The following is a 26,413-nucleotide window of genomic DNA, read 5'->3' on the forward strand; positions in this document are numbered from 1 at the left end:
AACTTTATAGACAGTCTTCTCCTTTTTCCAGAGCAATGTGTGCTGAGTTTTCTTCTAGTGATACTTTTTTATGTGCTACACCCCCCCCACACACACACACACCCCCAATTTCTCCTAAACAAATCTTCTGATTGGGATAGTGGACAACACAGGACATTAGCAAGAATTAGAGAATTAACTCGATTTGGAAAGCGCCAAGGGCTTTGTGAATTAGAGGGTGGTGTTTCTTGGGACCCTGTCCTCTCAAGCATGAAGGGAATGATGGGTGGGCAAGTCTGGAGGAGCCTGCTTGCAGAACCCTTCACCAGGCTAGCTGGATTGGAAGCTCTGCTTCACTGCCTTGTAAACAGGGAAGTGAGGAGGGATGCAGTCAGCAAGCCTGTCCTTGCTGAGAGGTGGCTGGCCTTGAGAGGCCCCACACGTTCTCCCTCTACTAGTGGAAATCCAGCACCAACCGGTGGATGACAGTTGTGCTGTCTTTGCCTGTGGGAGTCAAGAACCAGGGTTGTTGTCTAGTTAAATAGTAAGCATGACCCTTGCCCTGCAGCCTCTGCCCTGTACCTACTGAGACGGTTCAGGGGTGTTGTTTAAATACTTTGTCCATTACCGTTGAGAGGTCACTGGAGTGTGGAGTGCCTCCCGCAGGCTGGCCTCGAAGAGACCTCATTTATGTCGAGATCTAGTGTTGCTGAAGAGCAGTTTCATCCTGTCTTTGAAGAGAAGTGTGTGTTGGTGGGCTGCTGGGAAGCGGCTTGTCAATCAAGTGGCAGATGTCAGGTGCAGTGCTGGGAGAAGCGGACTCCGGAACGGGGCAGAGGTGCCGCCCTTCACCACCAGGACAGTGCTTCTGTTTGCTGCCATTCTTCTGGGACAGCTTGAGCATTACAATCCGAGCCTTAGGAAGTCTCTTGAGAAGTGACTTAGCCCACTACTCTTCCTTTATTCTCTCTTTTTCTTCCTTCCCTCTGGTTTCTTTATCTTCCTGGGTTGCTTTTTACTTATGTTCCTGTAGCTACCCATTTTATAGACTGAGATTAGCGAGGCTACAATGTCAAGTTGGACCCTTTACTTGTAGGAACTCCTCAGGGACATCATTTGTTATACTTTATATATCAAGATAGGTCAGAATAACTCACCACCATGGGTTCCTGCTTGTCAAATCCTGACAAGAGCTTTAGTCTCCAGAACTACCTAAGACACAGAAGCTCCCTGTTTTTCTATCCCTGCCTTTACCCCTTTCTGCCCTCAGGGGGAATTTTGAGTTTTTACTTTCTAATTTAGCCTAATTCAGCCTCAGCTGTATTTACTAATTCGATGTATAGAAAAACGGATCCCAAAGGGACCTTAGCACCCTGTAGATGTTGGAGAATGTACTGGTAGCTATCTCTTGAGCACAGCCTACTCCCCAGCCAACCTTCTTTCTGCAGGCTATGTTGGGAGGCTGCACTTAAGACCTTTTCCATTTCAGTAGCAGCCATTCCTAGAACCGTATCTGTGGACCTGGATAACCTAGCAATTAGAGGCTCTGTGTTGTGGCACATCTGGGCACTCTGGGCTCCAGCTGTTGGCCTGCAGAGTGCAGTACGCCTTGCTGTAGGTTTGTGTAACTCGGGTGATGAATGCCCAGTTTTTACTTACAGCATTTTTATTCAGGAAGAATGGGAACACTCCCGCCCATCCAAGATGAAGATCCGTTTAGGGGAATCTGTGATCATTCCTAGAACAGATTTCAAAGCATGGCACCCCCATTCCGCTGCCCTCTTCTCCAGATCATAGCCTTTCCCTACAACTGAGTGACAGTGAGTGGGACCTCTGGCCCAGTTCCACCTGTCCCTTCTAGTTCATACCTCTTCCTTGGCATCTCCTTACTGCTTCCTTTCCAAGGCTTTGCCAATTAGTTTAGTTCTGATAATTAGACCAATAATAAACACCTTATCCTTGGGATATGGTGTCAAGATGATGGCTTTACTAGGAGTACAATGAACTTCTTCAGGGTTGGTCGGATAGCTTTGCCTCCATCTTTCCTCAAGTCCTGCAGCTCAGTTAACACCAAAAGCCTAAGCCTAACTAAAGAACGATTTAGCTAAAGCTTTGTTCTGCAGTGACCCTCTAGAGCAGTTTTTGGAGAGTTGGGAAGTAGACCGAGAGGCTCATCCTGTCTTGAGGGTTATGGTCATCACTGTCTAGCTAAACCCCATCTGCTTTTCAAACGTCCCCTGGACTCGGAGCTATGATTCTCCATGCCTTAATTCTTCCCTTTTCTCTGTTAAATGACAGATTTCATGTGGCACGTGGCGTGGCTGCCCTTGCCCTGTCCCCAGGCCACTGCCCGAGACTGAGCGCACGTAAATCCTTTTCTCCCTCCCACAGCCCTTCCTACACACTGCACTTGTGGTAGGTTTCTCTCTATAGTGCTGTCCTGCTCTTCACCACTCCCCAGCTTGGGGCTTGTCCCTGGAATCCTGCTTCTCAGACTGTAGGGCTGGCCCAGGATCTCTTGACAATATTGTTGAAACCCTGATTGCTGGGTCACACCCTCAGAGTTTCAGGTTCAGCCTACTTCACTCCCTTTCCCAACAAATGGCAGTTGTCCCCCGGTCTGTATTTTGTAGACCTGGTCTCTCAGATGTAAGAAATATTAAGCATGAGTCTTTTCTCCTAAATACTATAAAACTTTCTGTCTTCCCCACCTTTTAAAACTTTCATGAAAATTTTTAATCCCGCCCCCAACTGATAAACCTTTGTTTACACAAAGGCCTCCTGCTGCATTCCAGGATTTTATGACCTTAAGATGGACTAGCCAATCAAATGAGGCCATGAGGTCCCACTCCCGCCAATGGGGAAAGGACAGAGTCCCCCCCGCCCCCAAGTGCAGTGTGTGTGTTCACTCTTCCGAGTGTGACCTCCTGGTCAAGAGTAAAGTTTCCCTTGTCCAGACACTGCAGTTGGGATGATGGTCTCTCTCTTTGAAACCCAGAACTTATTTCTAACAAAGACAATTCTGTTAAGTTTGTGCCCCTCGGAGTCCAGACCTACTCTTGTCTGTCCTTGTTGACTTCCTTGTTTTGTTTGGATTGGCCAATATTCCTTGGAGTCTTTGGTCACTCAAGGACAAGATGTCTTAGTTACTTCTGCACTGCAGTGGCCACAACACCTGAGGCGACTTCCTAAGGGAAGAAAGGCTGTGGCTTCACAGTTTCACAGGTTTCCATCTTCACAGAGGGGAAGGCATTGTGGAGCACTCAGTTCATGGTGACTGAAGAAGTTCCTGTTTGTGTTCCCACAGATAGGAAGCAGAGAGCCAGCCAGAAACAAGGGACAAGATACACCTTAAAACACCTACACCATCACCCAAGTCTGTCTACTAGGCCCCACCCTTTGAAGATTCCACAGCCTCTCTTAATAGAGTGACTAGCTAGAGAACACGGAGTCAAAGCATGGGCCTGTGGGGTAACATTCCAGATTCCAACCATAGCATTCTACCTCTGGGCCCTGAAAGCTAATGACCATCTCATAACATAAAATATATTTAGTCCAACTTAGAGTCCCACAGCCTTCACAGTTCCGTCACTGTCCAAAAGTCTGCATCCAGAATCTTCGCTGAGACCCAAAGCAGTCTTTTAGCTCTGAGCTCCCAGAAAATACAGGAACTATACACTTCCAACATACAATGACACAGAGTAAACACTGCCACTCTAAAAGGGAGGGATGGTGGCATGGCAAGGGCCGTGTGTGTGTGTGTGTGTGTGTGTGTGTGTGTGTGTGTGTGTGAATGTGTGTGTGATGGTAGGACCAAAGCAAGGCCCACAGCCAGCAGGGCAAACATCGCGTCCTGTACTTCTGTGTCCAGCGTGAGAGGCACATGTTGACATGATGTGTGCCCCAGTGACCTTGGGAAGCACCTCTCCTTGCCACAAGTGACACATGCAGCCTCCGTTCTGGGACGGCTCTATTCTGTGCTTACAGCTTTCCTTGACAGACAGCCTGTGTTCTTGTCCTCGCCACCATCCTGGAACTCCATTATACCTTAGTCCTCGCCTTCATAGCTTCATCTGCAGACCTCTCGGGGGCTCCCTGCAGCAAATCTGATGCTTATATACATTGGCCTGGTTCCCAAGAATTTCTTAAACATCTTGGTGGAAGCTGCCATGATTCCATGACTCTAGGATTCTGCCCACCCACACAACGAGTACCACCGGACAACACAATGTTTCCACTGTCAGCCTGGGCAGCCGCTGTGCCTCCTTGCCCTGTGGTCACAGTTGCCTCTGGGTTCCAGTTCCAAGGCCCATGCCTCCTTGCACCATGGTCACAGTCACCTCTGAGTTCTGGGGTGGGAGACCTGGGAAGACACTTTCTTATGCTGCTCTGTGCAAGTCAGGCACCCTAGGAAAACTTTGTCCTTGTTCTCACAGTTTAGTGGCTATTATTCATTTTCTCCTTAGCATCCTCCGTCATTTTAATTATGTTTATTCATAAGGGAATCCATGCATCCACAAAGTGATGTTACTTATTATCATAGCTTTAAAAATACATTACCTTTGTATAATTATTTTTTAATTAAAATATAATTGTATCATTTCCTTCTTCCCTTTCCTCCCTCCAACCCCTCCTGTGTAAACCTCTCTCTCAAAATCATGGCTTGTGGCCCCTTTTTCTTTAGTTGTTATTGCTATACACACACACACACACACACACACACACACACAGATACACACACACACACACACACTCCTAAATATATAGCTACAACCTGCTCAGACCATTTAGTGTTAATTGTATGTGTGTGATTTTAGGCCTGACCACTTGGTATTGGATAATCAGTTATGGGACTCATTCCCAAGGGGACTGTGTCTTCCGTTCTTAGTGTTCCTTAGTTGCCTGAGTTCTTTGTCTGTGGGTAGGGCCCTGTGAGAGAGCCCCTCGCCCTGCTTCACAGGGAAGAGTTTTTCTTTATAAGGAAGGTCTTTAAAATAAGCTTTTGGGTTTAGACACGGGAGGGTTTATTTTGTTGTTGTTTTAACTCAGTTCTTCAGCATGGGTGTGTATTCACAGCACATGGTACTGCATCTCGCACAAGTGTGAAATGTAGTCGGACCATCTTCTCTCTCGTACCCTCTGCCTTCCCCTGAGTGGTTTCATTTTTACTTTCATGTCATATATAGTATGTGGTGATGATGATGATGATGATGTGTGTGTGTGTGATATAAAATGGTGGTGATGTATATATAAATGGTGTGTATATATAATATGATGGTGAAATATATAAAACCCAGGATCCAGGAATTTTGGGTGGGTAAAGTCTCTCCAATTCTTGGAAAGTCCACAAGGCCCCTTTCCTATTTTCCTGGTACAGACTAGCCGGCTTTTCCTAAGTGGTCAGTCTCTTTAACTACTCCTTTGTTTACAACATTAAATAAGTCCCATTCTGGCCAGCTGTACTCTCTCTCTCTCTCTCTCTCTCTCTCTCTCTCTCTCTCTCTCTCTCTCTCTCTCTCGCTCTCGCTCTCGCTCTCGCTCTCGCTCTCTCTCTCTCCCCATCTTTTTGTTTACAAGTCTCAAAGTAAACCTGACTAAAAAGCAACTAGTAATAACCATGCAACAGCCTGACATTTTTCCCCTCCAAATTGATTGGTTATTACTGTTACTTTTTAGTTCAGCTTCATTTAATTTTTTTTTGGGGGGGGGTGTGGGGAAATTATAGACAAGTTCTTTACCAGGACATCCTACAAATGAACTCTAGTCCGGATTCCTAATGGAGTCCTTGCTCCCATCTGAAAACTCGTGAGCCGTCTTTACTGTCTGAAATCCTAAAGGCATTTTTCATTTTCCAAACTCCCACCATAGTCGCTGCCGCTGCCGGGTCTTCCAGATTGTTCCCGCAGATCCTTTCCAACAGTCCGAGAACCACATGGTCAGGTGCAGTCAGAGCAGCAGCACCATTTGTCCGGTGTTCATTTCTGCATCATGACTTAGGGGAGGCAAGCTTTAATTTGGCTCATGGTCTCAGAGGGTATCGGTCCCCTATGGGAGAGAAGGCCCGATGGGGCAGCTTAGTTCATAGCAATGGGATTATGTGTCAGAGGCTGTGCGTGTCATGGCAGACAGGATGTAGGGAGCTCGGGAGGAACTGGATGCTGTCACCTTCAAAGGCCTATACCTGGTGACCTACTTCTGCCAGAGAGGCCCCACCTTTTAAGGGTTCAGCAGCCTTCCAAAATAGCACCACTGGCTAGGGCATGAGCATTCAAGACATGAGGCTTGCAGGGGACATTTCAGATTCACACCATAGCAGAAGTCTTAGGCCCCCTGTTTATCTGACTCTCAACTGCTCCACTCAGAGCTGTGAGAACCTCTCCGTGGAATGCAGGTATGGATCATCATCGCTTCTAAAGAGCTAACGCGGTATAGAGAAAGGCCATGAGTGGTTCCGTGGCACGATGAGTGGGTGAGTGGGATGAGAGGCACCATCCTGAGCACAGTGTCCTAAGGACTTGCCTGTGGACAGCATGGGACAGCCAGGGTGCCTGTACTTCCACTCTGACTGCTCTTTGACCCTGCTGGCTGGGGTGGTTTCCTGTTTTCTTTCACCTAACCTCAAGCCACAAGTGATCTCTTCCACTTTTTGGACAATCCTTTCTTGTGGTGCTGGAAGTTCTCAGACCACGTTCTCATTTCCCCCAAGGGTTTCCTGGGTGTCGTAAATGCGAAGGGCCTCTTCTTTGAAGTGTGAAATAGGAAGAAGGCTCTAACCTAGTAGTTGAGCTCTTACCTGCCGGTGTAGAAAAGATGTCTGAGGGGTTCCTGTGGCTCTCTGGACCCCGTGTAGTATGATCCTAGAGATCATATGATCTATGATCCTAGAGAGCTCGGTAGCTCCTCCTGCTACTTCGGGGGATGGGGGGCTAGGAACTGACATTCTGTTCATGGTCAGGAGTCCCTGTACATGGCAGTTGTGTTTAGGCCCTAGCAGGTGGAGAGAACTTAGATGGTGTTGAGCAGCAGATGTGCACACCTGTCCAACAAACACCTGGAAAGACCTGCGTCTGCTCACCTTTAGTAGCTGACACCTCCCGGACTGTGTTGCAGCTGGTAATGAGTGAGAGCTGTAGCAGTAACCCTGCATAGGTGACTTACGGAAGTTAAAATTGAGTGGTCGGTTGTTGCCTTCCAAGCTGGTAGGGTCATCCTCTCTGTTCTGTTGGTGGATGCAGTTTGGGTACACGAGGTGGTGACATTTTCCTTTTGTCCTCTCCTTCCCGTTGGCTTTGTCTAGCAGGGCAAGTACTTATGAGTCTGTGAGCAGCTTTTATTTATTTATTTATTTATTTATTTATTCGTTTTTCCGTTTTCTTTCCCCAAGATTCATTCATGGCTGTATTGTCTTAGCCTCATTCTCCAAAGCCACCGTGGTTCTAACACTGACTTAGTGTGGAGGTCCACAAAGCTCATTTCCTAGTGAGATCTGAGCTTGCTTTACCCAGCAGGGTGCATCAGAGGATTGTTTGACCATGTGTGTGGTTACCAGGTGATTGGAAGGGTCTGCACTTGGCTGAGATAGGGGGAGGTCTTTTGCTCCACCCCTTGGCATTCCTTTAAAAACCCTTTAGAGGAGACAGAAGGGACTGGTGGATAAGGATCCAGGCCCTCCCGAGGCTATCCTGTGTTTCTATCTGTCTCTCTCCCCTCTGTGTTTCTATCTAAGTCTCTTATCCCTCACCCCTCAAGAGTACCCTGGGGGAGGAAGGTGAGGGCAGGCCCCCCATAACTTACATTAGCACATCAACAAATTCTGCACTTCTTCATTCAGCAGCTAGTCACCGCATAGCAGTTAGGATCTATTTTACATCCGTCTGATGAATAGTAATCACATATATGGAAGGTGTACGGTAAGTAAAATAGGCTCACAGAATCTCTTTTACAGTATCATGGCCACCATTCATTACTAGTGTATTTAGTGTCCACCTGAGAATTGCTAGGACAGGAGAGCGTGTTTGTACCACAAATAAACGACAAGGCTCGGGGTGGGGTGGGGGGCCGATAGGCACGTTGGTTAACTTCATTTGGCCGTGACACGCACTTCGGTAAAGGCGTGATGCTGTGGGCTTCTGCTAACATCCTCCTCGCCCGTGTCCTCCCCAGGGTACTGACGGTGCTCGACGGTCCGCACTCCTCGACAACGACAAGCTCTTGGTGTACATCTACGACGATGTCCGAACACTGTACGATGGCTTCCAGAGGGGCATGCAGGTGTCAAGTAAGCCCGTAGCTGCGTGGGTGTGACTGACACTTGTTCCTCGTGAGGAACGAGCAGCCTTCCTTTCAAAGAGGCACATCTGCCAGTCTTTCCCATGCCCAGCATTGTTCGTGTTCCGCTTCCTTCCGTAACCTGTCAGTCAGTCTCAAAGCTCATAGGACCCTGCAGATGTCCTCTGTCACCAAATATGTCCTATATTTGATGGAGAATCACATGTACTGTGCTCCAATGTTTCCTATAGTTTAAAAAAAAAAATGTTTAATTGGCCCTGGCCCATCATTTTTCAAGCTTCCTGGGCCATTAACACTCTTTTTTTTTTTTTTTTTTTTTTTTTCAAAGATTTATTTATTAATTATGCATACAATGTTCTGCCTGCGTGTATGCCTGCAGGCCAGAAGAGGGCGCCAGATCTCATTACAGATGGTTGTGAGCCACCATGTGGTTGCTGGGAATTGAACTCAGGACCTCTGGAAGAACAGCCAGTGCTCTTAACCGCTGAGCCATCTCTCCAGCCCCCATTAACACTCTTATTTTGAGAGAAATGCTAACTTTCCAGGGAAGCTGCACCCCATCAGAAACACCCTAGAGAGCCCTTGCTGTCCAATCGCCTGCCTCCCTCCGTTACAGCCTCTCTCCAGCTCCCCACCTTGGACCGGTCCTCAAGCGAGAACACTGCTGGTCCCTCCCTTCACGGCTTCATGCACTTCCTCTTTCCAGGTCACAGGCCTGCGCTTTCCACACTTCTGTCAGTGTTCTGGACATGCTGGTATGCTGGTACTCTTTTTTTTTTTTTTTTTTTTTTGGTTTTTGAGACAGGGTTTCTCTGTGTAGCTTTGGAGTTTGGAGTTCCTGTCCTGGAACTCACTCTGTAGCCCAGGCTGGCCTCCAACTCACAGAGATGCGCCTACCTCTGCCTCCCGAGTGCTGGGATTAAAGGCGTGCGCTGCCGCCGTCGCCGCCACCACCGCCCGGCGCTGATGCTCTTTTGAGACCCCGTTGCATGTCAGTGTTTCTGTTAAGCATCTTCGGAGTGTGTCGTTTTCACTCCTGTGGGGCCTCTCCCCTTTTCCTCTCAGCATCTCACGTCTGCTTCTGCAGTGAACCCTCACTGTGCGGAGGTGTTCCTGCCTGCATGCCCTACCTTTTGCTTTTCAGCCTGTGCTCCCCAAGAACATGTCCTTCCATTTTGCTCTCCCCACAGCACTGACCAGGACCTGTCCACACTGGATACTCAATACATTGTCCATGAAGGAAGGTTCTTTTTTTTTTTTTTTTTTTTTTTTTTGGTTTTTCGAGACAGGGTTTCTCTGTGTAGCTTTGCGCCTTTCCTGGAACTCACTTGGTAGCCCAGGCTGGCCTCGAACTCACAGAGATCCGCCTGCCTCTGCCTCCCAAGTGCTGGGATTAAAGGTGTGTGCCACCACCGCCCGGCTGGAAGGTTCTTTTTAAGGGCCACTCTTGCTTTCCTGAGGTTCTGCTATAGAAATAGATCTTAACATCCATACTCTAGCTTCTGTTTTTTTGCCACTGGTCGCTAGATTGGGACCGTACAGTCAGGAACCAGGGGACATTGCGTTCTCTGTGCCCCACAGGACATGTGTACACTTAACAAGTACCTGCTGTTTACTGCGACACTGGTGTGGTCTGATTACTCAGCCTGTTGTGTTCAGCCGACTAGTCCTATAAAAGGCGCATTAGCCCATGGTAAAGAGAAAGCAAACCTCCTTGTATGTCATTTATGACATGAACTTTTGGACCTTGGCATCAAGGGCTGAGCTCATCTAGGACAGTAAATCTCCCTGAGGTAGAGCAGGCCAGCATCAAGCTACATGAAAATCTATGTTGTAAGTGATGTACACAGCCTTTCCTCTGTAAGCAGAGAGTGGCGTGTATGTAGGAGTGTGCGGCTGACTTACCCTGGACCTCTGGCATGCAGACAGCTTCCTGTTCTGTTGTCAATTGTCTGATTGGAAAATAAGTGGTTTTCAATAAATCACAGGAAAGGGAAATGTCAGCTTTCTTCATACACACAGATTAAAGGCAGCTGCTTTTTAAGTCAATGTTTCCTTTTTTCCTCTAAGAAACATTTTATCCTAAACTTTAATTTTCTTAGGATATCTCAGGATTAAAAAATTATAGAGGAGCAAAGCCCAACATTTTCGTAGACGGTCAGAAGTTTGTTCAGTGGCAGGAGAAGCTAACCTAGAGCTTTTTTTTTTTTTTGGTTTTTCAAGACAGGGTTTCTCTCTGTAGCTTTTGGAGCCTATTCTGGAACTCACTCTGTAGATCAGGCTGGCCTCAAACTCAGAGAAGGATCCACCTGTCTCTGCCTCCCATGTGCTGGGATAGCCTAGAGCTTTTTAAACCTCATTTTAATTTTTTAAAAATTGTTTTTCTGTGTATGTTTTGCCTGTGCATCTGTTGCATGAAGTGCCCACAGAGGCCAGAAGAGGGCGTCAGACCTCCTGGAACTAGAGTCAGAGATGAACTTGGGGTGCTGAGAATTGAGCCTGGGTCCTCTGGAAGAGCAGCCAGTGCTTGTAACTGCTAAGCCATCTCTCTAGTCCCCTCAAACCTAATATTTTTAAAATTCACCTAGCTGCAAGTTGGTGTCACCTGGGGACACTTTTTAAAATTCTAAAGCTCATGCCCAGCCATCCAGTCACAGCAGATTTTAGCAGTAGGGCCTGGGAATGGGTATTTTCAAGTTTGTCAGTGAGCTTCTTCTTAACCACAGCTCTAGAGCTGGGATCAGCGTGCTGTGGCCATAAAGACCAAACAGTAAATACATTAGGCTTTAGACGTTTGGGGCCACAGACTCTCTGCAGCTTCAGATGCAGGCGGATGAGTAGGTAAGGCCGTGTTCTACTAACACTGCTTCCAGAAACAGCCATTGGCTCATTGTGACCCTTGGCTGCACTTCGCCTGTCTCAGTTCTTGAGGAATAAAATGACATCGGTTCCTGTAGCTGAGGGGTCTCCCCTCAGATGATGGGGAGCTGCTGCCCCTACCGTACGCTCCCAGCCTGGGTTAGGGTACTGTAAATGGAAGTGAGTCTGGAGGAAGGACCATTTTTGTCAGGTCTGCTGTCAGGGAACTCTCAGGAGCCCAGCTCATGTCCTCCCATTTTCTCGACGGCTGAGTGACACCTGAATCCATTTGCGCGCCACACTCCTCTAGGCATTGACCTAGGTATTAGCACCAGGCTTGTCACAGCCCCCGGGGAAGCCATTCTCCTGTCTTCCTTGCCAGTTCTGCCGTGTCCCCATACCAGATCAGAACACCTTTACAAACTCAGATGTGGGACTGGTGAACCCAGACATTGTGGCATCTTTGCTTCCCTTCCCTTCCTCCCCGTGGGGGTGGGGGACAGAAAGTTAGCAGGGCTGGGGCAGGATACAGGAACTCGCAGCCAGCGCGAGATGTTATCCTCAAGGATCTTGTCCCAGTGCTGCCCTCCTATGACAAGCCCATGGAGGGATTAACCCAGTGATTTGGTCGAACCCTCAGGGCTCCATTGTTCCTCAGAAGCCCATCAGCTGGAACCTAAGCCTCCAATGCCTGACCTTTGGGGTGCATTTCATTCTGAGTTGGAATGCTTGAAGCTTCCCTAGGAATTCTGGTGGCTGCCCCTTCTGCAAACCCACAGTAGCATCTCTACACTCAGTCACTGGCATGAAAGAAAAAGCTACAAGTTAAATGTTCTTGAAAATCATGGTGGCACAAACTTTTAATCCCAACACTCCAGAGGCAGAGGCAGGTCGATCTCAGTGAGTTCAAGGCCAGCCTGGTCTACAAAGTGAGTTCGAGGACAGCCAGAGCGATGAGATAAGAGAGATCTTGTCTTGGGATTGGGGATTTAGCTCAGTGGTAGAGCATTTGCCTAGCAAGTGCAAGGCCCTGGGTTCGGTCCTCAGCTCCGGGGAAGAGAGAGAGAGAGAGAGAGAGAGAGAGAGAGAGAGAGAGAGAGAGAGAGAGAGAGAGAGAGAGAGAGGAGAGAGATCTTGTCTCAAAAAACCCAACCCAACCACGAAAGAGTCAGTCATATTAATATCTGCCTTTCTCCATTATTTATCTCCAACCCCCTTCTGTTTAAGAAACAGAGCAAATTAAACAAAGAAACATAACAATCACTTTAGACTCCAGGCGGGAAAACCATTTCTAATTTGAAGACTAGACTGCTGTTTCGAGGAATAGAGAGAGAAACAAAGAAAACGCAGGAGTAGTTAACGGTCAAGGCCATCTTCTGCTTCATCTTTGTTTTTTCTTTTGTAGACAATGGTCCCTGTTTGGGTTCCAGAAAGCCAGACCAGCCCTACGAATGGATTTCCTACAAGCAGGTGAGTTCCCTGGCTCTGATAGCTCTCCTCACATCTGTGGCCAGATTCTCAGGGTCAGCAGCTAAGTGGACTGCTCCACCAAATACTCAACATAAATGGAGAAGAGGTTGATTTGAGCTCTCGGGTTTGGGGGTATCCAGTCCGCCATGGTGGGGAAGGCTTGGTGCCCGGCTGTGCAAGCGGATTATGTAGCTTGTTAGATCTCAACAGATCTGAAAGCCAAGCAGCGGTAAAAGAGGAGGTCAACTGAGTGCTAATGACCGGTTAGTATATCAAAAAGGAGATCTGTATGCGCAGTCTACATTCCTAGAAGTGGTTAGGTAAGAAGTTAGGGTCGTAGCCAGGCGGTGGTGGCACATGCCTTTAATCCCAGCACTTGGGAGGCAGAGGCAGGCGGATCTCTGTAGCCTGGTCTACAAAGCGAGTTCCAGGAAAGGCGCAAAGCTACACAGAGAAACCCTGTCTCGAAAAGAAAAAAAAAAAAGAAGTTAGGGTCTATTGGTAAGGTTGTACAAGAAAGGAGGGTCTCACCCTAAATTGCATAAGAAATAAAGCTACCTGCCTGACCTAGGAGACAGATCTTGTTTCGTTTGCCCTTGGATGCTTGATAGGCATTTTAGATAAATACACTGTTAGGAGTTCTTGGAAGCACACAAGAAAATTGTTTTAGGAACCAGCTAATATATATATATTATATATTTTTTTATTTTATTTTTTTATATTTTTATTTTATTTATTTATATTAAAATATAAATATATATTTATATATATATATAAAAGGTAAAATGTCACCAAGACTTCTTAAGCCATGGCTTGACCTTTGGAGAAGTCCTTGACCTTTCCAAGTAGTAGCTTTTGTGACAGTAGCTGAATTCCATTACGTTTTCCTGCGGCTTGCAGCGCCAAGCCCCGATCTGAAGCAGGGCTAGCCTAAACCTGTGACTCTATGTGACAGCTAGGCCCCATGTCCACAAGGCTCTGCCTCTTCCAGAATTCTGCCACCAGCTGGAGGCCAAGTGTTTAAGCACGTGTGCCTGCGTGGTCCATTTCAGACTCCAGCTGTAAGAATGGCTCTGTGGATTGGTCCAGCACACTGCTGAAAGATTGCTGGGGCAGGAAATGGGCTGCACTTTGGGAACTCCACTGAGCATCTACGGAAAAACAGAGCAGAGGAAATCCTGGGAAAGTCTAGCTAATGGATGGATTAAAGTTTTGCATTGGCAACTTGTATGGATTTATTGGGAAGTATAACTTTTCAGATAATTCTAGAAATCTCCAGAAGCAAATGCTCCCTCTAACCCCCCACCCCTGGCCTAGGATGTCTTTGCCTGAGGGGTGCTAGGAAACTTAAAAGCCCCAATTTGGAGTGTCCCCCTATTTTATAGATGGGGAAAAATGCCCTGGGAATGTCCTTGCCCACGCTCACATAGTGTGAGTAGCAGAAACCAGACCAGAGCCGGGTGTACCGTGGACATGTTGGCATCTGTTCATTGATCCTCAAAACTGTCCTTGGCCACCTCCCCAGGGTGTGGCATTTAACCCCTTGGCGGCCATAGGGAAGAGCCCAGATGTTCAGAGGACACCTCTGCCTGTCTGTGTAAGCCTAAAACTAGGATCTGGATATTTGCACACTTAGTGCTCTCATCCTCACTCATCAGCGGCCATAACTGTCTGAATCACAGTTTGTGATTCAGTAGTGTGTCTCAGAGCAGGAAGATGTCACCTTTTATTTTTTTTAATTCTCATTATGATCATACAGATCAAGCTGTTGTTGCTTTTCCGGTCTGGACTCAGGATGGGCAGGCGCAGCTGTGAGCACAGTTTAGCTGCCTTCCTTTTTCCTACACAGCTGTCCAGGAAACGGCTTCTGTCCCTGGGCTCCACTGTTGCTTGTTCCGGGGCCAGGTAATCCTGTGACACTCATGAACAGCACAAATTGACTCTCTCCCTCCTCGTTTTTAGTAGCTGGCTTGTCTGAGGGTGTGGCTGTGGAGGGAGTTGTCCTTTGGAGCCATAAACCCCAGCCTGGGAGTAGCACCTGTCAGAGCTTCTTGGATTGAAGCCCTGGATTTGTCCTTGTCCCTCCTCAGAGGGTGGACAAGAATGCCCGACGCTCTGCTTGGGTAGTGTTTGTCTCTTAAGAGAGATAAGGGAGATGGTTTTATAACACCTTGCCTGTGGAACTCACGTGACCAGAGGGATTTCTCTCTTTCTGTTTGGCTTTACCAAAGTCCAGACTAGTTTCTATCCGGTCCCTGCCCCCGCCCCCCCATCAGTCAGTGTTGACTCACATCTGTACTCCCAGCACTGGGAAAGTTGGGACCAGAGGATCCCTGTGAGTTCCTGGCCAGCCTTGGATACATATGGAGGCCAAGTCCAACTCTGGGCTGCCGAGTGAGACCACCTCAAAACACTAAGACCCTTGCTTCCAGAGTCTCTATAGCAAGACTGTGTGTTGGACACAGGGCACTGTGTGCCAGCCCTCAGGCTCCACAGACTTCCCCAATGCTCACTGCATTGTTTCTGTTAGGTTTATTGGCCTGAAGAAACAAGGCATCTGTTGTAGATTGGTGTTCAGGGCACACTGTAAGTCCCTGGAGTTTCTGAAGGTGTTGCTGTGTGATTTGCACAGTTCAGCCAGAGGCTTGGCAGAGACACAGAGCTGAATTTACCCGAAGCCGACTCTGGCTTTGTAGAGATCTTTACCTCAATTTACTTTTTACTCACTTAACAAGACTGACTTTTAGGAAAGTAAGAATCTCTTTGAGTCTTTTTTTTTTTTTTTAAGAGTAAAATGCACCATCTTTCTAGAATCATAAATGTATGTGTATTGTCCCAGTGAGCCCTGCAAACTGAGAACAACCTGCTTTGCAGAAGGAATCCTATGGCCAGGTCCATTGACACTGCTGCATTGTGGTGAATAAAACCTTGTGTTGTGCAGACAGTTTTGAAAAGGCATAGCTCCCCTTCTCTGAATAGCTCTGCTTGCAGCTGAGACACTGGCGTCACCTGGTGAGCTTTTAAAGTCCTTGCCATGAGAATGCTGCTCTTTGCTAATGCTTGCCTTTCCCCCCTCCCCTTTCTGCAGGTTGAAGAACTGGCTGAGTGCATAGGCTCCGCGCTGATCCAGAAGGGTTTCAAGGCCGCCTCAGAACAGTTCATCGGCATCTTTTCTCAAAACAGACCTGAGGTATTAACCACGAGCCATTTACTGCACAGGGTTTCCACGAGTCTCCATGGTTTCACGCCTGCAGCTGCTGGGGACGAGATTTTGTTGTCTGTTTTCTGCTGGGAATATGGCTTTGTGGTTTTTCCGTAGAAAGTTAGAGGTATGAAAACCTGAACCGAGAATTTCTTAAACTTTAAGAGAAAAAGAAAACCATCACGCCCCCATAATTTTTTTGTTTGTTTACATTTTTCTTAATTCCGGTTGTCAGCAAAACTCTTAGGAACAAAATTTCATATCGGAAGTCTCCTCTCTTCATGGGCTACCTCTGTGACTAGATAAAAGGCATCAATAGATTATTGATAAATTAGACCAGAAATCTTGGGTATATTTTTGTTAGAAGCAAACTTTTCTTCCTTAAAAGGTCTGAGCCTTTCTTCTGATCAAATTTCCAAACTTAAAATACCATGAAATACCCATTCTGAGTTGGCCTTTGTGGCTGTATACAGCTGTTATTTGGCTGTGGAAGCTCACGCTTAGTACTTCAGAAAAGTGACTTCAGGGGCTGGAGAGGTACCTCAGTGGTTAGGAGCATACACTGCTCTTCCAGAAGACCAGAGTTTGGTTCACAATCATTTGTAACTCCAACTCCAGGGGATCCAACTCCTCTGGTCTCCACGGGCACCTATACACACACACACACACACACACACACACACACACACACACACACACACACACACACACAATTTTAAAAATAAAGTGACTCGAAGTGGGGAGTCCCTCTTGGGGCACTGTTAACTGGTTGTGTCAGCATTCGCTGCCCTGGAAAAATGCAAGCATCAAATTTATTTTTATTTCTGCTCATGTCCAGAAAGGCCTCTTAGTTCTGCTACCCCTGTGTTGCGTCCTGTTTTCATAAGTTAGAACGTCGTCTTAGACTGAGCCTCACGTTCTGCCAATAAGCCGCATTGTCCACAGCTGGCCTGTGCTTAATCTCATGGAATGATTTGGTTTTCTTTCACGTCTCAGAAACACAGCCTAAAATTTTGCTTCAGGAGAATTTTTATCACCCACACACAACCACAAAACACATCCCTTACTTCAAGGAATAGATTACTGATGCTTTCTCTCAAATGTGGTAAGTGTGGACACACGGAAGGATTGTGGGGGATCAGCCAGGACATGCTTTCTGGACATAGAGCCCCTGAGTAGAGTCTTGGAGGAAATCCTAATAACACAGGCGCCGTCCCAGATCCAGGCCACATGCACGTGACCAAGTGGCTCCTCGCTCACAGCAGCTCTATCCTTCTCTGTGCTGTGATCAGCATCCTGTGGTGTCATTTGAAAAGTGCAGCTGGGATAAAGGGGTGTCTCAAAGAGTTGTAAGAGGAAAGGGGACTGTGCCACCTGTCTGGGACATCAGCGAGTTGCTCTGCAGCCAAGGTTAGTGGCAAGAGAACCAGTAATTGCCCTGGTCACTTTTCTAGGGAGAATTGTTTTCAAGACAGCTTTCTTATTTGACAGATAGGTGTTCTTGCTCCCAGGTCTCAGACCTTACTCCATACTGCTGTGGGAATGGCGTTCCTCAAACCCCGCAGCCTTTGGGCTGCCCAGAATACCTTAGTAGTTCCGGGTGGCCCGTGGAGTAGAGCCAGACCCTTGTGGCACAGGTTCACTCCAGTCCGCCCATGCCTCCAGGCTTCTATCCAGCCTGCTTGCTCACTTGCCTCCCAGCCTTAGATATTGCAAGTCCCTTGCTGTTCTCTCTCCCTGTCTCCCCCGTGCTCCAATGGTGTCTCTGTTACGACGGATACACGCAGATTTCTCCCCGCCAAGGTTCCCGCAGCCGTCTAGAAGCCGCAGCGGGTCCCTGCTCTCTAAGCCAGACTGCCTTGTAATGGTCCTGTCCTCACACGCTTGCCTCTCTTCCTTAGGCAGATTGCAGTTTGATTTTAACAAGAGACAGATTTTTGTACACTAACTTAAAAAGAAGGAGAAGATTGCAAGAACAGACAAATAAAACGAAGGAGCGAGTATTTGTTTTGAACTCTCCTGGTACCCGGTGTGCACAGTAGTAGACAGGCTAATGTTCATTTTGCTACAGTAGATGCTTCTGGTTTGACTTTCCGCATATTGCCCTTTGCAATGATTCTGGCGAGACGTCACTTTTTTTTCTTTCTGTGACTTTTCCTGTTTAGTGGGTGATCATCGAGCAGGGATGCTTTGCTTATTCGATGGTGGTTGTTCCACTCTATGATACCCTGGGAGCCGAAGCCATCACCTACATAGTGAACAAAGGTACGTCTTTGACCTTGGTGTGACCACTGTCTTAGTTCCGGGTTCAGATTCGGTGACTTTACATCCGTGTATCTGCTTAGAGGGGGGAGTATTACGTTTAAATCTGCACCACTCTGGCATGTTTCGTATGTCTGTGTCATATGTTACAGTCAAGCTTTTGACCTCCCAGGACTCACTCCTTATCTCCTCTTCGTTTACAGCTGAACTCGCTGTGATTTTTGCTGACAAGTCGGAGAAGGCCAAACTTTTGTTAGAAGGTGTAGAAAATAAGCTAACTCCCTGCCTTAAAATCATAGTCATCATGGACTCCTATGGCAGTGATCTGGTGGAACGAGGCAAGAAGTGTGGGGTGGAAATCATCAGCCTGAGGGCTCTGGAGGTGAGTCCTTCCACATGGCCCGCTTCTCTGAGGGGTTGGATGTGGTACCCAGTGACACTGTCATGCCAGTGCTGGTCAGTCATGTTAAAGATACTGGACAAATTCCCATCTTCCCACTAGACGAGGATTGGACTTGCACGCTGCGTTATTTGTCTGTTTTGCTTGGCTTGGTTTTTTAAGATGGTCTTGCTGTAATAGCTGAGACTGGTCTAAAACTCACTGCAGAGCTCAGATTAGCCTTGAACTTGTAGCAGTTTTCTTGCCTTAGTCTGTCAAATGCTGGGATCACAGGAATGAGTCGCTTGGCCCAGTTAAGCTTCTGTTGCCGTGGTAAAAATCATGGCCAAAAGCAACTTGAGGGAGGAAAAGGTTTATTTGACTTATGTGTCCCAATCACACAATCCCATACAATCACAATCACACAGCCCATACAATAGGCAGGGCCTTGTTCCATCAGTCACTAATTCAGAAAATGCCTACAGGCTTGCCTGCAGCTTGATCTTATGGAGGCATTTTCTTAATTGAGCTTCCCTCCTCTCAGATGACTTTAGCTGCTGTCATGTTGACAGGAAAACTATCTGGCACAACTCACTTATTTATCTCTTGGTTGTTTTTATTTTCGATGTGGTTTATTTTCAGCTTAAGCACAACTTTAACAGTAACCGTTCTAGGAGTATCAGGGGGTGCATGTGATCTGATCCAACCCTGACCTTAGGTTAGGAAGCAAGGAGGCCAGCAGGAGGTCCTTTTTACATGTGCCTCATAGGTAGTAGATCACACTGCGCTGTTGCTGAAGATGGAAGTCTTTTTGAGACACTGTTAGAAATCAGCTTTTAGTTTTTTTATGTCTACTTCCCTTCCTTCTACAGAGAATTAGAGGCTACAGAGCAGGGTCTGTAGGATCTTTCTTGAGGAACCAGTCGTCAGAGGGAAACTCATTATTGCAACACCGACATGCAACTATGCATGCACTCACCTGCCGCTCATGCAGCATACGGAATGACGGCATATGCATTTTTGCCTGGGCTTCATCTTTACACTAGAGTTTAGCTAGCTTTTTACCCAGATTTTCCACTGGGGTGTCCTTTTGTTTTTTAAACTTGTAGTCTCCTTTCATCCTATTGAAATCTTTTTCCTACCTGCTTTCCTGTCCCTCCTCTGAGGTACATGCACATCGTTGTTTGCTTTTGCCTTTTTAAAAAACCATGGCATGAGGAAGAGGTAACTTTAAAATTAAACATTACTTTGATGAATGAATGACAATTATAGTACGGAGTTTATATTGAAATCTTGTTTCACACTCACCTGCTTAATGTCACTTATGCATTTTAGACATTTTGTAAACAAAACTGAGAAGAAAAGAATTTAAAGTTCACATCATGGTTGATTGTGATACTTCTGTCTATTTACATTAATACATATATTTGTAGCATCAAGGTAGGATATAGGCATTTTGGAATGTTCGCATCATCTGTGTTTTAGTTATGAACATTTCAGACATACAAACTCTTGAGTGCTACAGCATACAGCCATATCCCTTCTTCCTACTAAAGAGTCTGTGGTTAAGGTTTTAACACATCTGCTTCAGCAGTACTTTCCCCCAGTATCCATCTACCCATCCATATTTATTATTAGGGAACAGACTCCATTACTCATAAGTACTCCACTAGGCTTGTCATTCACTAGAACTCAGTTTTATTCATTTTTCACCTAGAATGACCACTTTTAAAAGTAATTGTTGTCTTTTTTCCCCTAAGAAATAACAAGACAAACTTAAGGCTCTGAAGCTGTCACTCCAAGTAATGGACCCGTGGAGGTCACGCTTCTTTTCCTAAATTAAAAGCAAATTGCATGTGACTCTAGCTTTATCTTACTCAACATCAGCTGAAGATTCTAGAAGTCACTTAAGAACAGATTAGCTGGGCATGGTGGTGCATGCCTGTAGTTCCAGCAACTTGGGAAGTGGAGGGAGGAGGGTCATTTCCAAGTCATCTTCAGCTACCTAGCTATTTTGAGGTCAGCCTGCCCTACATGAGTGAGGTCCTGCCTCAACAACAACAACAACAAAATGGAGAAAATTGTGAATGGATGAGTAGAAATCAGTAAAGGCAATAAAGCTTATTGGGAAAATAATTTGCAGAAGTGCTATGCTTTAGTTCCTTATTGACTGTGGGGTGGTTTTTGTTGTTGTCTTGTTTTGTTTTAAGCTGGTGGCTTTGTACATTGCCCAGGCTGATCTGGAACTCCCGGGCTCAAGCCGTCCTCTTGCCTCAGATTATAGGTGTGTGCTGCAGTGCCCAACCCTAGTTGACTTCTAATTAGACGTCAGTGTTCTTGTTTTTAATCTTTGGTCATGATGTATGTAATTTAAATCGATTGAAAGTGTGCTAGGTGGAGCATGCCCATCTAATTTCCATTTTATGGTGGATGCCAGCGCACCCCACATGCATTCTCAAGCATGTAAACTGAAGCACATCCCGGATAGCAGAAGTCTGCTCCGGGAACACCTGCGCCTAGAGACAGAGCTTAGAACAACTTAACGCCCTGTCTAGAAGCAGCCTTCCCTCCTCCTCGCAGCCTGTTTCAGTTCAAAGTGCCCAAATCCTCCTTCCCATGTATGGAGCGTGGACAGCTGAGCCTCACTAACAGGGCTAGCGTTTAAATCGGGCAGAGAGTGTCTCTACCTATCAAGAGGTCGTTGAGGTGGAGCCAGGTGCTCAGGGAGTGCATTCTCTCATGGGATAGAGGACCGGCAGGTCTTTGCTTAAGGTCAAGAAGAGCAAGGCTTTGTTAAACGCCATCATAGGAAAAGGAAGGGGACTAAAATACAGTGCAGAGGATTTTGCTGTCTTTGGAATCAATCCTATTTCCAAGACCATTTATGTGGTTTCATGTAAGAGACAGATAACTGGAAAATGTCTTCCTAGAACTATAGATACAGTGGCTTTTGTTCATTAGCATTGTTCTAGTTCATTTAATTTGAAAACGATGGTATTTCAGCCAGCTGAGAGTGAAATCTGCAAATAAAGGCAGTAACTGGTAGGACTTTGGTCTTTTATTTTTTTTGTATACGGGTGCTTTGCCAGCATGCATGTCTGTGAAGCATAGATGTGCACCAGCTGAGTCCAGAAAAGGGCATCAGATTCCCTGGACCTGGAATTACAGACTGTTTTTGCCATGTGGGTGCTGGGAATCCAGCCTAGGTCCTCTGGAAGAGCAGCCAGTGCTCTTAACCACTGGGCCATTTCCACAGCCCTGACTTTACTCTTCATTGTTAGAAAATCTTAACACTGAGGTTTTGTTTCTCTCTCTCCTCTAATTAAGGACCTTGGAAAAGTGAACAGAAAGAAACCCAAGGTAAGCATTCTGGATTACTCTGAATTACAGCCTTTTGTTCTTTGCAATTCTGAGTCATATTGTTGGAAATGCAGGGTGATACCTTATGGCTTGATATATTCTGTTCTGATGTAACCCGTCTCTTTTAAAATTTTCTTCAGCCTCCAGCACCTGAAGATCTTGCAATAATTTGTTTCACAAGTGGAACCACAGGTACATTTTGAGATGTAATTGCTTCAAAGCAGTATCTGGAAGCCTGTGCTCTCTGCCTGCCTTTGGGGTAATGTATTGACTAATTATAGATGGGCGCAGGAAAGCAGGAGACAGAAGTGGACTGAGTGACGTCATCTTGTTGCTCCGTGAGGCAGTCTCCCAATCTGAGAGCATTTTGTAGTTAATTCAGTGCTTACTGAAAGTGACCTCAGATGTACTCTATCGGGGTCTCTGCTGAATACAATTCCTAGTTTATTTCCCCTGTTGATACACATACAGACCTTAATGAAGACTGTTTACAGTGATTTCCTGATAGTAAGTTTCCTTGAAAGGATCGTAGGTTGCTCAGAAATGTATTATTACTCAGTGTTGGGCTCCCCAGTGGGTATCCAGCAAAGTCATCCGAGGCCCCAATGGTAGAGGGTTTCTGCTGTTCTTGGCTGGGGTATCTAACCTCACTCTGCTCCCTCTGTGCTCCGCAGGCAACCCCAAAGGAGCAATGATCACTCACCAAAACATTGTGAGCGACTGTTCAGCTTTTGTGAAAGCAACAGAGGTAATTCTTGAGAAGATCATCCGGGTCTTCACGTTCACCGATTGCTTTTAGGCCCCAAGAGAGAAAGACCTAAAGCTCTCCTCTTCCCCGTTAGGTCCACATTGCATGTAAGCAGCGAGATGTAAGTCAGGCCCAGAGTCCCCTTCTCTCAGATGGCTTACCTGTGGACCTAGTTCTGTAAGCCTTACTGTGACACGGGATGAATCACCAGATGGAACTCTAGGTGGCTTCCGTGTGGGGACTGTTTGGATGTCACTCTATAAGTGCTTTTTGGAAAAGACAAAGGAGAGGCCTCCCAGCATCTTTACTCTAGTGTTAGGAACCGAATTTCTTTAAGTTACCAGGGAAGCTTAAAGACAGCTGAAGGTTAGGATCACCGCTCTGTCCTGTGGTCACTTTGATTCCAGCCAATGTGCTGTCATCTGAAGGTTTCTGTTCACAGGTCGGAGTCTGCACGGGTTGCCATTTAACAAAGCCCAACAGCCCATTATTTCCCTCAGTTTAGGAGGCTGAGAGTTCAGGACCAGCTGGCAGCAAGTTTGGTTCCTGGTGAGGGCTTTTCTCCCTGGCTTGCCGATGGCTGCCTCTCTCTGGGTGCTCCAGTGTCTCCTCTTCTAATGAGACCCCAGGCTGTTGGGTCGGAGCCTACTCCCAAATCCAGTCATCTCAGGGCCCTGTTCTTGAGACCTGGGGCCCGGGACTGCTGAGTGTGAATTTGGGAGGGAGCAGAGTTCAGTCTGGAACTCCAAAGATAGATTGCATGCGTATCTTTGCAAAGGCACATTCTTTTCACGGTTAACACGGTGTGCTGTTGCAGGCTCTTGGGAGTATCCTGCAGCCCTACTTCTTGCGGCAGGAGGCTGTCTGTACCTCAGGGTTTAGGGGAGCGGACATCTTTCTTTGGTGGCTGTCAAAGGCGGATTTTTTGAGGGTGCTTCCACTTAATTTTACTCCATCGTCACTTTTTTTTTTGGGGGGGGGGTGTCTGCTGTATAAACAAAGCTCAACACTTAATGCCCCACCAAAGTGAAATTTGAATTTCCCCATAGGCCTTCAGGGATCACTTAAATGGCAACAGAACATCACTGAAAATAGTTACACTATCAAGGATTAAGCTCCACTTCTAAAACTTCTAACCGTGACCCTGGTGGTATCTCAGAAATTTAAAAGTATGAGTGCTGGGAATGTACCTCAGCAGTAGAAAGCAAGCTTTTGATGCTCGAGGCCCTGGGTTCAGTCCATATTCACACACACACACACACACACACACACACACACTCACGCATGTACATACATATAAACACACATGCGTATATGGATATTACTGGATCTGATTTCTCATTATGTAGCAATGTCACAGTAAGAAATACCAATTGATATGCATTTCTAACTTTTTTAGATTGAACTTAAATTATAGCCTAACTATCCCATAGTCAGTGACCCCACTTAGGGTTACATTGTTACTAAGACTGATCCAGCTTTGGGGATAAGAGTAAATGACCTAGAAATTAGTAGAGATCACACACACGCGTACACACACACACACACACACACACACACACACACACACACACACACCATTTCTGATTGATGTGACTGCAGCTGCATGGGCAAGCTTTCTTCGTGTTAATAACATGCCCTGCATCCATCCCTAAGAAGGCCCACTCTGAGGAAAACGAGGCATCCACACTTATCTGCCTGTAGGCTCCTCTTGGTCAGGATTTTATAGGAGAGCAAATCTCCTCAAGCCAGACTTGAGGTTGCGTTAACCACTGTTGAGTACTTTCCTGAGCTGAAGGGAGGTGTTAAGGTAAAAACATCGATCCTGCTCATCCAGTAGCACCACTGATACTGGAAAGAAAAGGGCCCGGGAACCCTTTCTCCCTTTCCCTGTGTGGTAACAGTGCTGTCTTGTCAGGCGGCGGGTCTGACGGTGCTTGAGGGGCAGGGGAACTACCTGGTACTGGTCTGATGGTGCTTGAGGGGCAGGGGAACTACCTGGTACTGGGGTGTCATAACTGAAACAGGTGGGGCACACGGTCCCTCAACACTCCGGTTCGGGCGAGCTTCTTTACCGAAGGGAAAATCGTTCCGAAGTGGGTGCGCTGGGTGATTAGGAGTGACTCCCACTCTGGCTGGTGTCGCTCTGAGACGGGATGTAGTCTGTGTCAGAGCATTTACCTGGCATGTGCACTGCTCTACCGCCATCCCCAGTACTACTCTTTAAAAAAAAAGTCACTTTCGGTTCTTTGGTGAGAAAAAGCATGGCAGACGTGAGCAGAAGTAGTCCATGGCGAGTGTTGAGGGGCCGTGCGCCCCGCTCTGAGGGGAAATGGGGACATCCTGGAAGTCTTAACTCTTCTCTTCCTGCTGGTGTCCTTGCTTTCAGAACGCATTCATCGCTTCCCCAGATGATACTCTGATATCTTTCTTGCCTCTGGCCCATATGTTTGAGACCATTGTAGAGGTAGGCATCGACCGTGTCTCCCCGCGTGTCTGTGCGTGCCCTGCTAAGTTGTTGTGTCTTGCAGAGAACACTGACCTTGAATGCCAGTGACACACAGATCTCATACCTGCCACTGGCACACATGTATGAGCAGCAGCTGCAGGTAAGTGTGGTGCACAGCCACCGTCCCACGCAAGGTTCTTCGCTCGGTTCCATTCGCAGCGGCAGATTATTGGAAAGAATATGAATTCTTCTTCTAGGTCCAAACTGGGAATTTGAACTTTAACCCTGTAGTTTAAAGCTGAGAGTTTGAACAAAGAATGCCCATAAGCACACTGTTGCAGATGAACTATTAAAAGAAGTTGTTTTTTTCTTTTAATTGAAAATAACTTTATTTTTCATACAGTGTATTCTGACCACTGTTCCCCTTCCTCATCTCCCAGATCCTCCCCACCTCTCCACCCATCAAACTCCACCCTTCTTTCTCTCTTTAGAAAACCAACAGGCCAATAAAGAAAAGTAGCAAACCAAAATAAAGCAAACAGATACACACAGAGAAAAAAAAAGCACCAGAAACACATACACAGGCACACATACACAAGGCAGACAAACCCACATAAACACAAAATAGCAAATGATAATAGATAAGCAAAAGACAAGTAAAGTTAAAAAAAAAAAAAAAGATTCCCAAAGCATTCTGAGACAGAACATCTCCAAAAGATACCTTCGGTTTGGCTGTCTGTTGGCCATCTACTTCTGGGCGTGGGCCCTCCTTTTGGTGTGATTTGTGGCGTTTCACTGGAGAGAACTAATGTTTCCTTTGGAGTGGTTGTCCACTGGAGACAGCTTCTGGGTTAGGGATGGGGGCCTCTGCCCAGTTCCCCTCAGTGCTGAGGCCCCGTCTGGTTTAGACCTGTGCGGGCCCTGTACATGCTGCCACGGTCTCCATGAGTTCATCTGTGCATCAGTCCTGTTGTGTCTAGAAGGCTTTGTCTCCTTGGAGCCTTCCGTCCCCATTGGCTCTTACAATCTTTCCACCTCCTCTTCCATTGAGTTCCCTGAGTTGAGGTGAGGGGTTTGATGGAGACATCCCTCTTAGGACTCAGTGTCCCGAGGTCTCTCATACTCTGCGGGGTGTCCAGCTGTGGGTCTCCATGTTAGTTCCCATCTCTAAAGGAAATGTTTTAAGTCATTGAGTCCGATGTCTCTGAGGCACCTGTTGTGGAAGACGCCTCCCTCTTTGTGCTTCTCACTGATACACAGCTTGGCTGAATCTCTTCACTAACATTCCATATGCCCCCGGGAGGGAGGATGGTGTCTACCTGACCTTTGTCTGGGCTCCCTGTGCACACACAACCATGCGCCCAGTTTAAAACCTGATCAAGGGCAGAGAGAGAACTGAGTTGGTAAAGTGGTTGT

General features: G+C 46.8%; 1 protein-coding gene across 6 annotated transcripts in view; it reads left to right on the forward strand.

The window, feature by feature from the left end:
* The window catches only part of Acsl1 (acyl-CoA synthetase long chain family member 1), a 68,299-nt gene that overhangs the window by 28,596 nt on the left and 13,290 nt on the right, over positions 1-26,413 (forward strand). For all 6 annotated transcript variants that reach the window (XM_052752227.1, XM_052752229.1, XM_052752230.1 and 3 more), the window contains exons 3-11: positions 8,143-8,257; positions 12,533-12,597; positions 15,686-15,787; positions 17,965-18,064; positions 18,265-18,443; positions 21,768-21,800; positions 21,941-21,992; positions 22,475-22,548; positions 24,938-25,015. In XM_052752227.1, coding sequence (XP_052608187.1) covers positions 8,143-8,257; positions 12,533-12,597; positions 15,686-15,787; positions 17,965-18,064; positions 18,265-18,443; positions 21,768-21,800; positions 21,941-21,992; positions 22,475-22,548; positions 24,938-25,015 — 798 coding nt within the window. The remainder of the gene's footprint in view (positions 1-8,142; positions 8,258-12,532; positions 12,598-15,685; positions 15,788-17,964; positions 18,065-18,264; positions 18,444-21,767; positions 21,801-21,940; positions 21,993-22,474; positions 22,549-24,937; positions 25,016-26,413) is intronic.

Source organism: Peromyscus californicus, unplaced genomic scaffold (genome assembly GCF_007827085.1).
Source record: "Peromyscus californicus insignis strain IS unplaced genomic scaffold, ASM782708v3 Scaffold_23__1_contigs__length_62951481, whole genome shotgun sequence".
Lineage (NCBI taxonomy): Eukaryota > Metazoa > Chordata > Mammalia > Rodentia > Cricetidae > Peromyscus > Peromyscus californicus.